Source organism: Electrona antarctica, assembly GCF_951216825.1.
Source record: "Electrona antarctica genome assembly, chromosome: 8".
Classification (NCBI taxonomy): domain Eukaryota; kingdom Metazoa; phylum Chordata; class Actinopteri; order Myctophiformes; family Myctophidae; genus Electrona; species Electrona antarctica.
The window spans coordinates 16,129,503-16,145,175 of record NC_136789.1 but is presented as its reverse complement, the minus strand read 5'-3'; the positions used below and the strand labels follow the sequence as shown (position 1 = coordinate 16,145,175).

The 15,673-nt window shown below is 44.8% G+C and overlaps 1 protein-coding gene across 3 annotated transcripts in view; it reads left to right on the top strand.

Moving 5' to 3' along the window:
• The window catches only part of LOC306927516 (ryanodine receptor 1-like), a 128,094-nt gene that overhangs the window by 42,603 nt on the left and 69,818 nt on the right, over positions 1-15,673 (top strand). For all 3 annotated transcript variants that reach the window (XM_079507277.1, XM_079507276.1, XM_079507275.1), the window contains exons 31-51: positions 165-288; positions 1,006-1,166; positions 1,442-1,604; positions 2,142-2,228; positions 2,639-2,865; positions 2,950-3,394; positions 3,807-4,118; positions 4,258-4,560; positions 4,929-5,129; positions 5,719-5,830; positions 6,277-6,420; positions 6,995-7,268; positions 9,827-9,941; positions 10,802-10,934; positions 11,090-11,184; positions 11,301-11,436; positions 11,646-11,832; positions 12,754-12,865; positions 14,026-14,146; positions 14,443-14,612; positions 15,290-15,510. In XM_079507277.1, the coding sequence (XP_079363403.1) occupies positions 165-288; positions 1,006-1,166; positions 1,442-1,604; positions 2,142-2,228; positions 2,639-2,865; positions 2,950-3,394; positions 3,807-4,118; positions 4,258-4,560; positions 4,929-5,129; positions 5,719-5,830; positions 6,277-6,420; positions 6,995-7,268; positions 9,827-9,941; positions 10,802-10,934; positions 11,090-11,184; positions 11,301-11,436; positions 11,646-11,832; positions 12,754-12,865; positions 14,026-14,146; positions 14,443-14,612; positions 15,290-15,510 (3,843 nt within the window). The remainder of the gene's footprint in view (positions 1-164; positions 289-1,005; positions 1,167-1,441; positions 1,605-2,141; positions 2,229-2,638; positions 2,866-2,949; positions 3,395-3,806; positions 4,119-4,257; positions 4,561-4,928; positions 5,130-5,718; positions 5,831-6,276; positions 6,421-6,994; positions 7,269-9,826; positions 9,942-10,801; positions 10,935-11,089; positions 11,185-11,300; positions 11,437-11,645; positions 11,833-12,753; positions 12,866-14,025; positions 14,147-14,442; positions 14,613-15,289; positions 15,511-15,673) is intronic.

The window sequence follows — 15,673 nt, the reverse complement described above, 5'->3', positions numbered from 1 at the left end:
GTTACTTCACTGCTATAAATCGAAAATGTTTACTTCAAACAAAATGAGGTGCAAAGAAGCCTCTGTAGCAATTTGATAAAGATCAAATCTGAGACCTCTAAAATGGCATCATCCGCACAAAGCTTCTTGGGTGGCCTATTTGTGTCTGTCCTTTTGATGTCCAGGTTCCTGTTCAAGGCTAAGAAGGCTGTGATAACACCACCCCCTGCTATCCTGATGCCCCGCTTGGTGGATGATGTGGTGCCAGATGACCGTGATGATGTTGACATAATCCTCAACACCACTACAGTAGGTCTCTCATGGTTTGATGTGTGATGATGTTAGAAGAAAAAAGTCCTTATGCACACCTACAGGGGACAGGTGCGTTGGATAACTGTAACTGGAGAAGCAGGAAAAAAGGGATCCCACACATGCTGTAAGTCTTCACTTTTTTTTATTGAGCAACGTTTCGGCCCTTCATCAGGCATGATGGTCTGAACGATAAAAATAATGCTGCATGTGTGATGGTGACATAATCCTCAACACACCACTGCAGTAGGTCTCTCATGGTTTGATGTGATGATGTTGACATTATCCTCAGACTTTACATAATAGAGGTATAGATGTAATGAACAATTCAAAGCTTAACGTTCAAATCGTTACTGTCCCGTCAACGGAAATAATTTTTTCAGCGTTTGCCATTTGAAACTCCATAACAATACCTATAACAAAACACAAGCCTCACAACATTAACCATTAACGCGCGCACACACACACGCACGCACGCGCGCGCGCGCGCGCACACACACACACACACACACACACACACACACACACACACACACACACACACACACACACACACACACACACACACACACACACACACACACACACACATACAGTACACACACATACAGTACACACTTTGAAAACCACCAGTGTTTTCTATATATTTGTATAGTCAAGTCTATCGAAATGACCCTATGATAATGTTTAATGATTACTCACCTCCTCTGTTGCCAGTACTATTACTCGGTGAGGATCGTTGCGGGACAAGAACTGGGTGGCGTGTGGGTGGGTTGGATAACACCTGACTACCACCAGTTTGACAGCCACTTTGACCTCCACAAAGTTAGAAATGTCACCGTCACTGTCGGCGACGACAAGGGCAACATTCATGACAGGTAGGTTTACAAAATATTATTATTATTATTATATGGGACGATAAGCTAAGAAAGACAGATTATCAGTTACTCAGAACAAGTCCTGCCTGTAAAAGACATCAACGTGTAAAAACTATAGCACTTTGTAGCTATTTCAAAACCTGCCTTACAAATATTTTAAAGATATAAGCAAACTATTTAGTTATGCATTTCTCGTGTAGTGGTTAGTGGTATTAAAACCGCTAATATAGATGATTCCTAACGATTAAATATCATGGGCTCCTTTCTCTATCTAGCATAAAGCGCAGTAACTGCTACATGGTGTGGGGAGGCGAGTTCAGTAGCTCCCAGCAGACCCGGGTCAGCCAGGAGGACTTTGTGATTGGCTGTCTCATTGACCTGGACACGGGACTCATGACATTCACCGCCAACGGAAAAGAGATCAACGCATTCTACCAGGTCAGGAGAGCTGTTTGTAAATCTCTGTGAGACATACAACTTATATGAACTGTACCACAGACATTGAACCACATATACACACTAAAGCCTCCCTATTCTGGGCATGTCATATAGTAGGCAAACATTTGGTGAAAATAGGCAAACATTTACCAAAATTTGTCGGCAAGTATATCTGGTGTAGAGGAAGAAAATGATGGGGCCATGGCCCACACAGTGCATAGGGTTTAAGTAAGTAGGTTGAAGGGGCTTATTGTCGGTATCGGCTGAGAACGAGGGTCTGTCCCCTTTTCAATACGCTAGACCCATGGGAGATGGATTGCTGAGGTGGAGCGTTGCCCTCCACCTCAGCAATAGCAGTAGGTGTTGCACCTACCATGATCAGCTTCCAGTCCTTACTAACTTACCCAAGCCGTGCTACTCGTACGTTGAGTTGGCAGTGTCCGGGATCGAAACCAGAACCTTGTGGTCCAAAGGAGTGTTTTGTACTAGATGTGCTGAACATCTATAACTTGAACATGCAATGATTTCTCCTTGCAGGTGGAACCCCACACCAAGCTGTTCCCAGCTGTGTTTGTCCAGCCCTCCAGTCAGAACATGATTCAAGTAGATCTAGGCAAACTCAAGGTCTGTCGCCAAACTTTTCTCAACTCTACAATAGAGTACTGACGTCTGATGTAAAAACATCTTATTCCCAAAATTATTCACAAATTGTGTTCCAAAAAAAAAGTCTGTCTCAACTGAAGCAAGTCACACGCTGTTAAAAACATTCCTGAGATTCCTTGGATTTTGTGACGTGGTATGTGTGTGTTATTATTTAGCTTGTTTGATTAAACAACTGAGACTTGACAATGCTAAATCCAATGTAACACAACGTGACGGCGCTTGCCATGTGCACCGGTGGTGCTCGGCAGTGGTCCCGTGTGTAAAGCGAAATGTAGTTGTTAGGTCATTTCTAAGCCTGAGAATTGTAGACGTGAACATACTGCATGTACGATTGTACGCCTTTTCTCATTTTCTTCTTCACGTCCCACCAGAACATCATGCCTATCTCAGCGGCCATGTTCAGGAGCGAACGGAGGAACCCCATACCGCAGTGTCCGCCGCGCCTCGACGTCCAGATGTTAACGCCGGTCATCTGGAGCCGAATGCCCAACCACTTCCTGAAGCCGGAGATGGTGCGCATCAACGAAAGACTTGGCTGGATGGTGGAGTGTCAGGAGCCCCTCACGATGATGGCCCTGCACATCCCGGAGGAGAACCGGTCAGCATTCTACCTTAATTAACGAAAACATCTTTTCTTTTTTGCTGTCTAAAATCGCCAACGTTTTTGCGCCTCTCTTCTCAGCTGCATTGACATCCTGGAGCTGTCGGAGCGCATGGACCTGCTGAAGTTCCACTACCACACTCTGAAGCTGTACGGCTCGGTGTGCGCTCTGGGAAACAACCGCGTGGCGCACGCGCTCTGCAGCCACGTGGACGAGTCGCAGCTCTTCTACGCCATCGAGGACACCTATCTGCCCGGGCCGATGAGGAGCGGCTTTTACGACCTGCTCATCAGCATGCACCTGGAGTCCGCCAAGAGGGGGCGTCTGGGGACCAACAAGGAGTTCATCGTGCCAATGACGGACCAGACGCGCAGCATCAGCCTGTATTCCGACGAGGCCAAAGCTCATGCGTTGCCCGGGGTGGGGCTCACCACCTGCCTGCGTCCCAAGCTCCATTTCTCCTCCACAGGCTTTGTGGGAACTAACCTCGACATCTACACCTTGAGTCCTGTCATCCCCTTGGAGGTAATTCAGGACGTTGTGATTTTCTTCCCCGGCCAGTAGGATACAGCAGCTGTGACAACAACAACAATCAGAAAAAGTGTGTGGGAGGGAATGAATTGGCATAATGGTAGGTAAGGTAGGTACTTTATTCATCCCCAAGGGGGAGATTAATTGGGGAGAAAAATGGGGTGACAAGTGTTTAAAAAACACTACTTTCAGTTGTGAGTGTCTGCCCTTGACACTCGTGCCAAAATGACGCAGAAACATGTACCAGAAAATAAACAACTTGTTGCTTTCCAAAATATCCTCGGGTGCAAGAACCCTGTATCACTCCTTTTCGCGTATGTATTTAGCCATCTTCTGGCTAAATACAGATATAGGTCATCCCCCTCCAGGCCAGTCAATGCTCCCCCCTTTCATTTCTTTCCTCTAGGTGCTGAAGTCCAAGGCCCTGATCATGCTGACGGAGGCGGTGCAGGACGGGGGCCAGGCCATGCGGGACCCCGTCGGAGGCAGCGTGGAGTTCCACTTCGTGCCCATCCTCAAGCTCTGCAGCACCCTTCTCATCATGGGCGTGTTCGACGACGACGACGTCAAGCACATCCTGAAGTTGATCGAGCCCCGGGTCTTCACCACCGGCGAGGAGGAAGAGCAGCCCCACCTCGCCTTGCCGGAGCCAGAGGCTAAGGGAGCTGAGAAAGGCCCAAAGCCTTTAGCCCTAAAAGGAACGCAAGTGAAAGGCCGTGTACGTGATATTTATTTGTTAACATTGTTGTTAAATAGCTATAGATATTCTGATAATAATCACTGCTAGAGTGTTAAGGTGCTCAGAATGTTTTTAACAAAACTTTTTCTTTGTTTCTTTTTACCAACATATCACTTAGACCACCTTGAAGGAAGCTGGGGGGAGGGGGGAGGCGTCGGAGGACGAGTATGAAGAGGACGTAGAAGATGAAGGCATGGGCGAGGTAGACGAGGAGGAGTTTGAGGATGAAGATCTGGAGGAGGCGGAAGCCACCGAGCTGGAGGAGGAGGAGATGGAGGAGGACAAAGTGAACGGAGAGAAAGGAGCGGAGGAGACTGAGAAAGACAAGTCGGGGGAGGCGACGGGAGGCGAGACCAAGAAGGAAGTGGTCGAGCTGGAAGGGCTCTTTCAGATGAAGCTGCCGGAGTCCGTCAAACTGCAGGTGTGGAAGATGTGATCAAATAGCGTTCCCCTTTTAACCATGTGAAGTTGTGAACTCATAGCAGCTGAACCTTCTGTGAAAATAGGCAAACATTTGGTGAAAGTAGCAGATCTACAAGCTCTCACAACGTATTGCGATGCGTTGTGATTGGCAAGTTATGGTGAAGAGATTTTGGTTTAGAGTGAAAAAAGGGATCAAGTGTATTGATTATATCAAAGACAAATTTAATTTAAATGAATCTACAAATCCAAACCATTCATTTGAGTCAACTCTCACTACAATATTTTTTGGATGAAGTGCCCATTTAATAATAATTACCTAATAATAATAATAATAATATATATATCTTAACTCCCTCTGGTTATTAGATGTGCACACTTCTGCAGTATTTCTGCGACTGTGAACTACGGCACAGAGTGGAAGCAATCATCGCCTTCTCTGAAAAGTTTGTCAGTAAGATTCAGGCGAACCAGAGGCTGCGTTACAATGAGCTCATGATGGCATTCACCATGTCCGCGGCAGAGACTGCCCGCAAAACCCGAGAGTTCCGCTCCCCACCACAGGAACAGGTACTGTACTCTCTCCTGTTCCGCTCGCCACCACAGGAACAGGTACTGTACTCTCAGTCTCTCCTGCCGTGTGCAACACAGCTAAACCTTTTCTTTCCCTTTTTAAAGTTCTCATGTTTTTTTGTTGTTTATTTCTTTATACAGTTGGGTGCCACCGATATTGTCCCTTATCATTTGACCCATTTAGGCCTGACCTCAACATTTAAAAAAATCCTTCTAAATCCTCCAGTTTTCTGAAATAAATATTTTCACGATTTTTCAAAAATAGCAGACCTACAAGCTCGTAGCGCGCCACTCGGTGGCGCGCTATGAGCTTGTAGATCTGCTATTTTTCAATAGCTAAATTATAACATAATGTTTAAAACACCAAAAGGGGTTCCCGCCCAAAATGGGTTAACTGTCCTTTTGCGCAGATCACGCAAACCTCAGCAAAAAGAAAAGGACAATATCGATGGCCTCCAACTGTATATCGTATACAAAACCTACTTTGTTTTGCTTTGTCATTTTGCTGTAGTGTACACTATACTATGTCGTTAGTAATGTGTGGTGGTGTATGTAAAATTACCATTTTGTGTTCATGGATGTGTAGGTGAACATGCTCATGAATTTCAAGAACTGTGCTGAGGACGAGGAATGTGCAGTGCCTGATGACGTCCGTGATGCTATGATCGTGTTTCACAATGACCTTTTGGCCCACTGCGGTTAGTTAGTTATTTCTTATTTTATTTGTATTCTTTTTTGTGATACTGCATGCATCTAAATGCATTATCTTGCAATTGCATGGCTGGCTTGACTATATATTCTTGAACATTACACCCTAGAAGAGTTACACCCTCGGACTGTTTAATTTCAAGGATCACCACAACTCTCAGAGTTACAGACCTGTAAGGGTACATTTGGAACCCTCTCAACGAACCCAGAGCGTCCCTATAGACTCCACTTTGAGAACCACTGCACAGAACAAAAGTGAATACACTGCAAGAAAAAACCTGAGTGTGTCTTTGAAAAGTAGTTACCAAAGTGTTGATTAAAGTGAATGAAAACAAACCTGAGCCAAAGTGCAATGGTTCATCAAGTATGCAGTGAAATCTGTGACCTCTCCAATGGTGGAGTTGAGGTGAGATCTGATCAGTTCTCCCTCTCTCAGGTGTACACATTGAGGCAGCGGAGCATGAGGAAGCGGTGGACAACTCTCTTCGAGGACGAATGGTCCGCCTGCTGGACAAGGTGAAGAAGTTCCGACAGAAGAAGGTAGAGGTGGAGCCGGAGCCAGAGGAAGAGAAGAAACCCAGTGAGTTTGCCTTCCTGTGTGATCCCACAGTACTAGTACATATATACCCTGTCGCTCGCTGTCTCCCTACGAGTACACAACTTTACTGACACATAAATTGGGAAAATATGCTGAATGTTAATAAATGCAGTTTATGATAACGAAAGAAGTTTGAATCAGATTTGAAAGTTGTTGAAGTTTTGATAAGAAATGATCATGAAATAATGGAAACAGTATGAGTTTGCTCCTCATGCCTCTATCTGAATACCTCTCTCATCAAACTTGGAATTCCCCTTCAGGCTGGTGGTTAAGATGTTTGCCTTTAGTGTTTCACAGCAAAGCCACTAGTTCCTTGGTGCTTTCACAGAACCGGCGGCCATTTTTTGGTTCCAGTTCCGAACCAACTTTTAGGGTTCTGAATCTGAACCATTTCATTTTGAGTGGAAACACTCTGAACTGGTTAAATAACCGAAAAATAACCGAACCAGTTCAACCCTGGTGGAAAAGGGGACAGAGTTTACAGTATAGTAACTGGTCACTTAACACTGCCGTTACATTTACCTTAGTGGAAATGTCCACTTTTCTTGTCTACCAGGCACATTACAAGAGCTGATTTCCCACACTATGATACACTGGGCCCAGGAGTCGTTCATCCAGAACCCAGAGCTGGTCCGGATGATGTTCAGCTTGCTCCACAGGCAGTATGACGGGCTGGGGGAACTCATCCGGGCCCTTCCCAAGGCCTACACCATCAATGCCGTTTCCATCGTGGACACCATGGAGCTGCTGGAGTGTCTGGCACAAATCCGCTCTCTGCTCATTGTCCAAATGGGTCCAGAGGAGGAAAGGCTTATGATTCAAAGCATTGGGTTGGTATTCAAACATTTTCTGTAGTTTTATAACCTACTTTTCTTTCCAATTCCAATTCCTCTATTGGGAGTTCCTAAACCTCTTCTGATCGAGACCCATTGCGTCTCCCAGGGACCCAAACTTACAAAACATTTATTAATCTCTTTCATCAAATTATTTGCTTAGGAATGTGACAAAATCAAAAAAGTTTCCATGAATTCAAGGGGTGTGTATTGCATGACATATGGCCAAAGCTTTGACTAGACATAACATGAATTGATGGCACTATGGAAGTTGAAACACCGCAGCAGAGGAACAGCAGTAAAGGCTATACTTATGTTTAATCCTAGTACAAGGAAGGGTATTAATGTCCCTGTATGTTATGAGGCATGCAACATAATACATTGCTCCAGGGATAGAGGCATAACCCACATACTACATCACTGCCTTTAGACACTCAATTTATCATTTTGTTTGGCTTCAAGTCCATATGGTATAAATGGGTGCAACTGAATATATTGTTTGGCTTCAAATCCATATGGTATAAATGGGTGCAACTGAATATAGCCATACTGTGTAACCTTTTCAATGAAACAAAAAATTAATGTTTTCCACGGGGCCAGCGGTTTCCTAAAGCTTGGAGGAGCACACTTGTTGCTGGAAGGTTCCTGGTTCGATTCCCCGGACTCCAGGAAAATTCTGGGTTTGGAAGTGAATGGTCACCGCTAACCCCTCTCCCAGCACTGCTAAAGTGCCCTTGAGCAAGACACTGAACCCCCAACTGCTCCAGTGGAACTGTTCAGTGGCTGCAGTATAAGGCTGTGGTTGTACTGGTCAGCTGTCAGTTTTGAATGTGTGTCTATGTGCAGGGCATTGTGCTCAATTACTACCCTGGGTAAATCATTCATTATAATTGTCTCCACCAGGCCGAAGGCATGGGGAGAGAGTATGTTTTGCACTCCGTCCGTGTGTGTGTGTGTGCGTGTGTGCGTGTGTGCGTGTGTGCGTCCGTCCTTCCTTCCGTCCGTCTGTTACCAGCTAATCCCTGCCACCGTTGGCCCGATCCATGCCAAACTTTGCACACACACTCCCTGGATGCCAACGACGAACCTCTGCTCCAAATATTCCTCAACGGCCTGTTATAGCGCCACCATGAGGCCGATTTAGGCAAAACACATTTCTGTAGATTACTCGTACACATTTTAACCATACATCACACAATTCGGTATACACTATCTAGTGTATCATGTGATCAACACGGATCTGCACCATTTCCCCTCTTCCATCCTGATTGGCTAACATTGCCTTCCAAAGCTCACATGATTGGTCCGTTTCGAACAAAATGCCACAAATCACAAACACAGTGTGCAATTTCCGTGAAATTATACACGCACATTTCCACTAGGCCGAGGACGACATGCCACTAATTTCTTCCCCAAATCAGCCTCAAGGTGGCGCTATAACAGGCCAATTCCTGTTTTTAGCTATAACTGCATCGATCTGTATACAACTTATGTATGCGCACTCCCTAGAGGCCATGGAAAAACATTGTCCCTGCATCCCTCCACATCTGCCGGTTATAGCGCCACCATGAGGCCGATTTCTGCAAAACACATTGCTTATGTTAGTCGCACAGATTTCATCCAAATGTCACGCAAATCGGTACACATGATCTCTGTAGTCATGTGATCAAGACGAGTCTGTTGGATTTCTCAGATTCTACACTGATTGGCTAACATTGCCTTCCAAAGTTTTCAGGAGTGTCCCGTTTTGTACGAAATGCTGCACATGTCCTGCTCATCCAGAATTCTATCCTCATGCTATGAGTGATCTGGCTCTGCATTTCCTCAACAAAATGAAGAAAATTGTTGCAAAAAAATAACAAACAAAAAAACATGTTTATATTACTCCTAAACATTTTGCCAAACATCTCACACAGTCCTATCCTCCTGGTGGAGACCTGTGCCCAGAAGGGCACTTTTTCTAGTTCATTATATTTTTCACAATAACCAGGCATGTTTTTTCTAAACTTATCTAAACAGTATTTTTTGTCATTTCATGTCAAAATGACGCAGTTAACGTGCATTAAATTCATACTGTGTAACTTCATTTTTGAGTGGTGCAACCACTCCCTTACAGAGCTATGTGTGTGTGTGGGTGGGTGGCTGGATGGGTGCCTGGGTCTGGGTGGGTCTGAGAATGAAAACTGTTTTTCACCACCTGTGCGCAACCTAACACACACACAAACACACGCACATATTAACTGTATATATGATGATCTCGGGTGTGCCAGTACAGTACAGTGACAGTACATTACAGTAGAGGGTCATCATTTCTCAACCGTTCCGGACGCGGGGCGGCTCGCCGGAACCGGGCCGGCACCCTGGGTGCGTTCCTGTCATTTTTGGATGACATCTGTAGCTCCGTTGTCTTTACAGTGTTTGTTTATACGGAATTACAGCTCAAAAATGAATGCTGCAGGATCCTAGTGCCACTTTGAAATAAAAGTTATAAATACAAAAACTAAATATAAGTTGCATAGTATAACTTTAACACAATCGTCTTGTATTCACTATAGGAACATCATGAGTAACAAAGTGTTCTACCAGCACCCCAACCTGATGCGAGCTCTGGGCATGCATGAGACCGTCATGGAGGTGATGGTCAATGTGTTGGGTGGCGGAGATTCCAAGGTACTCGTCTTTCTAACTCAACTTAATCAAGTGCACCAATTCAATTCAAGGCTTCATGGGGTGTGTAATTGACAGAAAATAAGTACTTTTTGGGGTGAACTACTCCTTTAAGGCTTGTACCATTGGCTCTGATGCAGTCTGACAGCGGGTCTGGGGTTTGATTCTTAAGCCCAGCAGATCATTGCTGCATGTCACTCCCTATTTCCCGTCTATCTCCACTGTACTTATCAGAGGCAGAAAAGCCCCAAAAATATATATTTGTGTTCAGGGAGGTCATTTGACCTGAGGACATTTTAACTGTTCAGATGTTGCTCTAAACCACCAAATCACAAGTATTGATAATAGAGTAAACTTCACTCATCACCAAACATTATCGAAAGAATACTAAGACGTGTCAAGACCCTATAATGATAACAAAGTCAAATCCTCAGTGTTAGTTTATCCATCTGTAACCCTTATACAGTAGGTTCATTTGATTATATTTGTACTTAAGCTCAGTGCTAGAGGTACATATAATAATAATAATCTATCTATAAATGCACCATGTCTCTGTACGTCTGTCTGTACGTACGTACGTATACGTGTGTACAGTACGCCTGTACGGCTGTAATGCACATACCTCGAGAACCGTTCGCCCCACCGACTTCAAATTCGACAGACAGATGGGTGGAACGGGTACTCTGACACAGGTACAACGGGTATTGCAAGGCCGGGTGGGGCATGGATCTCAAACTTCCATCGTTACCGACTCGGTGCTCTACAGCTGGGCACCGGTCTAGTTATAAATAATACGTGGCACATAATGACATTTTTCAGGTATTAACTCCAAAAGGTCAGTAATACAATGTGTCCTTCTGCAGGAGATAAGGTTCCCTCGCATGGTGACCAACTGCTGTCGTTTCCTGTGCTACTTCTGTCGCATCAGTCGCCAGAACCAGCGCTCTATGTTTGACCACCTCAGCTACCTTCTGCAAAACAGTGGCATTGGTCTCGGTGAGCATTTTCTTAACCACTTAAGCCCTATATTATATTTGTATGACAAATAGCCAATATACAAGCTCTTCTCTTGTAGATGCGATGGGTGAATTATTAAAAGTATTTGTGAATGTGTGTGAACTGTGAAGTGTAACTATTCATACTGTTTTCAGGAATGCGTGGCTCTACCCCACTGGATGTGGCTGCAGCATCTTGCATTGACAACAACGAGCTTGCATTGGCCCTGCAAGAGCAGGACCTAGAGATGGTAAAACACAATGCACCTGTATTGATTGATTCAAATGAAGATGAATATTACATTATTTTTCATAGTCCTAGATACACATACAGTATAGCCTGGTCATCTGTTCACTAATTCTCCAGGTGGTGAAGTATCTAGCGGGGTGTGGTCTTCAGAGCTGCCCAATGCTGCTGTCTAAGGGCTATCCCGACATTGGCTGGAACCCTTGTGGTGGAGAGAAGTATCTGGACTTCCTTCGTTTTGCTGTATTTGTCAACGGTCAGTTTTGATGTCCTGCTTAAACCAACTAAATTTGACGGCTCTCCACTTGGTCCACTTTTCCTAATGTTCTTCCCAGAATAGTGATGCTAGGTTCAAGTGGTTAATATCTTCTCCTCCTTCTTCTTCTTCTGTCAGAATGATGTGACAGTGTGAGTGCTTTTCCCATCTAAAACCATGATAAAGGCTTGGTTCTTTGCCCCCTGTAGGAGAGAGCGTAGAGGAGAATGCCAACGTAGTGGTACGCCTGCTGATTCGACGGCCTGAGTGCTTTGGCCCCGCGCTGAGAGGAGAGGGCGGGAACGGTCTGCTGGCTGCCATCGAAGAGGCCATCAAGATATCAGAGGATCCTGCCAGAGATGGACCCAGTGTGAAGAAAGACAGACGCTTCCCCATGTAAGGACCACAGCTTTGCTTTGACCGTTTGCTCAGATCATCAGGGCTAGGGCAAATAAAACGATATTTTAACCATCTTTAATAGTAGAGTATGTATTCTAAATCTGGCAATTATTTCGCTTGTTTTGTTGTACGTACTACGTAGGATTGGCACTTATAAGCTTTCAGCTTCAGCCTATTTCCTTTTGATCACCTTTAACGATGTAATAGTTAAACTAAACTAGAGTAGCACTTCTGCAGTGGTTGGAGGTGGGATTCCTACACTTCTATTGAGAAATGAGTGTAGACCTTGGCCTAGGACACCTGGCCCAGACCGGCCTGGACTGGACCGGCCGTTCGGGAGTTGTCCCGAATTTCCCAATGGCCAGCACGTCCCTGCTGACAAGTAGTACTGCCTCAAGCACATTCGCACCTTTTGCAACCATAACTTATTTTAATTGTGTTTGGGAGACAAGAAACACTGGTCTCACTTCCTTCCTGGACTACATGTTGTCTGTAAGACAGCCCTCCCCCTCTCCACAAGGTGGGGTGAGTGCACCAAAGCATTATGGTCATTGTAGTAATCAAGCAATCCAGTCAAACCCTAGTCAAACACACAACAGACTACATTATTTCTCTGGCCATAGAGTGCAAATTTAAAATTGTGCTACTGTTATCTACTACAAATACTATTAACATTGAGTGACTGGAGTTACTTCCAGCTGTGAACAGGGAGAGATTGCCTCGTGCCTGAGTGGTAGGTGCTTGGCCTCTCGTGCCAGGGACGGGGGTTCGAATCTTCTCAGAGTTAAATTAACAGTAAGGATTGTACAGTAAGATTGGGGTCTCAGAGATAAAAATAAAATCAGGGTCCATCACCTAATGCATATCAAACTTGAAATGAAAAGGTTTGGGAACCACTGCTGTATGTGTCCCTGGTAGGTTTGGAGGAGAGGAGCAGCATGAGGAGAACAAGGTTCACCTGGGGAACGCCATCATGTCCTTCTACTCCGCCCTTATTGACCTGCTGGGACGCTGTGCTCCCGAGATGCATGTGGGTAACTTCCTGTAGTAAGAACGGTGTCACTGTAAGATACTATTGTGTTTGTCGGGTGGAAACCTTGTCCTTGTCCAAAATCGTTACTTTTCAGGAAATGGACAAAAGAACCTGTGTTCCAATCTAGCCAATGTAGTTATTGTTTAGTTTAGTTATTTATTTTCATTGGTTAATCCATTTAGACCTGAGGCTGATTCTAAAAATGCTTTCTAAATCCCTGAATCTGAAAACCTTTTTTTTTTGTTCAAATAAATTACAAACATTAATGCTATATACTGTACAGAAACAACTACAGGTCAAAGTCCAGGTCAAAGTTTCTAAAACACACAGACAGACTTTAGCACTTTCAACCTGTCTCATCTTTCTAAAGCCACTATTTGGGGTTTTAGGAGTGGGGAAAGGGTGTTCCCCCACTAAAGTTGGTATTTTGGTTACCTGTCTAAATCCCTTAAACACCTCCGTTACCCGTTATATTATGCATAGGTGTGGTTTGGGCGTTACAATAATTAAATCATATTTAACCAATCACCAGTCCACGTGCCATTGCCTTTAATAGATCCCTTACCCGTTGCCCGTTAGTCGCTATATTGCTTCATAGCCTTACGTTCTATAGCCCATGGAAGAGTGTTGCGTTGTCGGTCAATTGGATTAAACGCCATTTGCTGCGCTATGGGATGATGAAACTGAACGAACAAATGCATGCGTGGAATCGCGCATAGTCTATACAATTATAAACACAATGGACACAAGGAAGGCTTCTGCTGTATAGGAAAATTACAAAGAGAATAAGGAGAGATGACGCATGCCTTACTCCAAGGACATCTCCATGCAGGCGCGCAGCCCGCGTCGCTCTACCAAACTAATTTGACTTGGCTTACGTGTATAAGTTACGGGTGGTTTTAAACTCCACTGTCGCTTTCCCAAATGTGTGTGACCAAAATAGCAATTTAGGGGAAAGCGTGCCAACACTCCCATGACCACACCTATAGGCGCAAATACCGGTGTCGGCAAAAAATATAGCGGGTGACGAGGGACGAAAATACCATTAAGGGACAGAGAAAGCTCCTATATTCGTAGCGGCTGAATTGCGGGCCGCGCTGCGGGTAAAGGCTGCGACAAAATTGGAGCCCTAAATGTTTTGGTGTTTGGTGTTGCAGTTGATCCAGACCGGTAAGGGTGAGGCTCTGAGGATCAGAGCCATCCTGCGCTCTCTGGTTCCCATTGAGGACCTGGTGGGTGTCATCAGCCTCCCTGTTCAGATTCCTGCTTTTGGAAAAGGTAAGCCGGGAACCACTTCAATCCATTTAGAATCACAACCGTAGTGAAATACCTTTACTGTCCTTACAATACTTTAACACTGTGTACATACTTAACCAAATGAACCCTGGGACTGTAAAGGAAATAAGCCGAAAGGCTTTCTTGTGTTTTGATCCTTGGTAATGTTGACTTGTACTGAGCATGCCTGTTTACTCAGGAGAGATATTGCTTTCAGATTTTCAGACAGTACTTTGACAATCAACCTGCATTGTGCTCAGTATTTATTTCTGTCTTCCCTGTGTGGTGATGACGTGTAGACAACAGCATCATAGAGCCAAAAATGTCAGCCAGTTTTGTGCCGGACCACAAGGCTCCCATGGTGCTGTTCCTGGACAGAGTGTACGGGATCGAGAACCAGGATTTCCTGCTGCACGTGTTGGAAGTGGGCTTCCTGCCGGACATGAGGGCCGCTGCCTCTCTGGACACGGTAAGACAGGGCTTCCCAAACCTTTTAGCTCGAGACCCAAAAGGGAAATTTGATGTCTCCCTTTAATAGCAGAATATAGCTCACAAGCAGTATATAGTCACAACACGTCACATTGCGACCTGTTGTGAGCTTGTAGATCTGCTTTTTTCACTACTGGAATAAAATAAAATAAAAGTAAATGTGTGTTTTTGTTTTTAAATTGTGATTTGTTTTTAAACTTTTGAAATAATGTTATTTAAAAAAAAAAAGTAGATGGGCTAATTTTGAAAATTGAAAATATTCTATTATATAAAATCTTTTCAAATGCCAATTACAGCAAAATAATACAGCTAATTTCTAAGTTCATATTTTCTTAGACAAAAGTGAGTTCAGTATCATCATCATCGGGTCTCCTGCTCGGCGACGGGGGCGGCACCATGCACAGAGTCAATCAGATTCACAAATCTTCTCCACTTGGGTCGTTCTAGTGCTAGGGTCTCAGCTTCAGCCACTGACAGTGTAGGTCCCTGGTGATGGCATCAATCAAACATGTGCAGGGGGGCACCGCAGGGGCGTTTCCAGCCGGCGGCTTTTGCATCGAAGGGGAGGATCGCATGTGAAAGGTGTTCAGTATGGCACTATAATTAATAATGAGTAACTAAGGACAAGAAATTAAATACAGAACATCTTCGTAACAGGTTGCCTTCGGTACGACAGAGATGGCCCTGGCCCTGAACCGCTACCTGTGCTCTGCTGTGTTGCCGCTCATCACCAAGTGCGCCCCGCTCTTTGCTGGCAGCGACCACCGAGCCATCATGATAGACTCCATGTTACACACCATCTACCGGCTGTCTCGTGGACGAGCGTTCACCAAGGCCCAGAGAGACATCATTGAGGAGTGCCTCATGGCTTTGTGCAAGTGAGTGTGAGCTCATGTCAGACCTCACTAGAGCCCAATCGATGCCTGACAATTTTGGGGCCGATCCCGATGTTGGAGAGCTTGTAGATTGGCTATTTTCATATAGCCAATATACAGGTTTAAAGTGGTTAAACTGATTTTGATGCTTTATTAACTGCTGGGG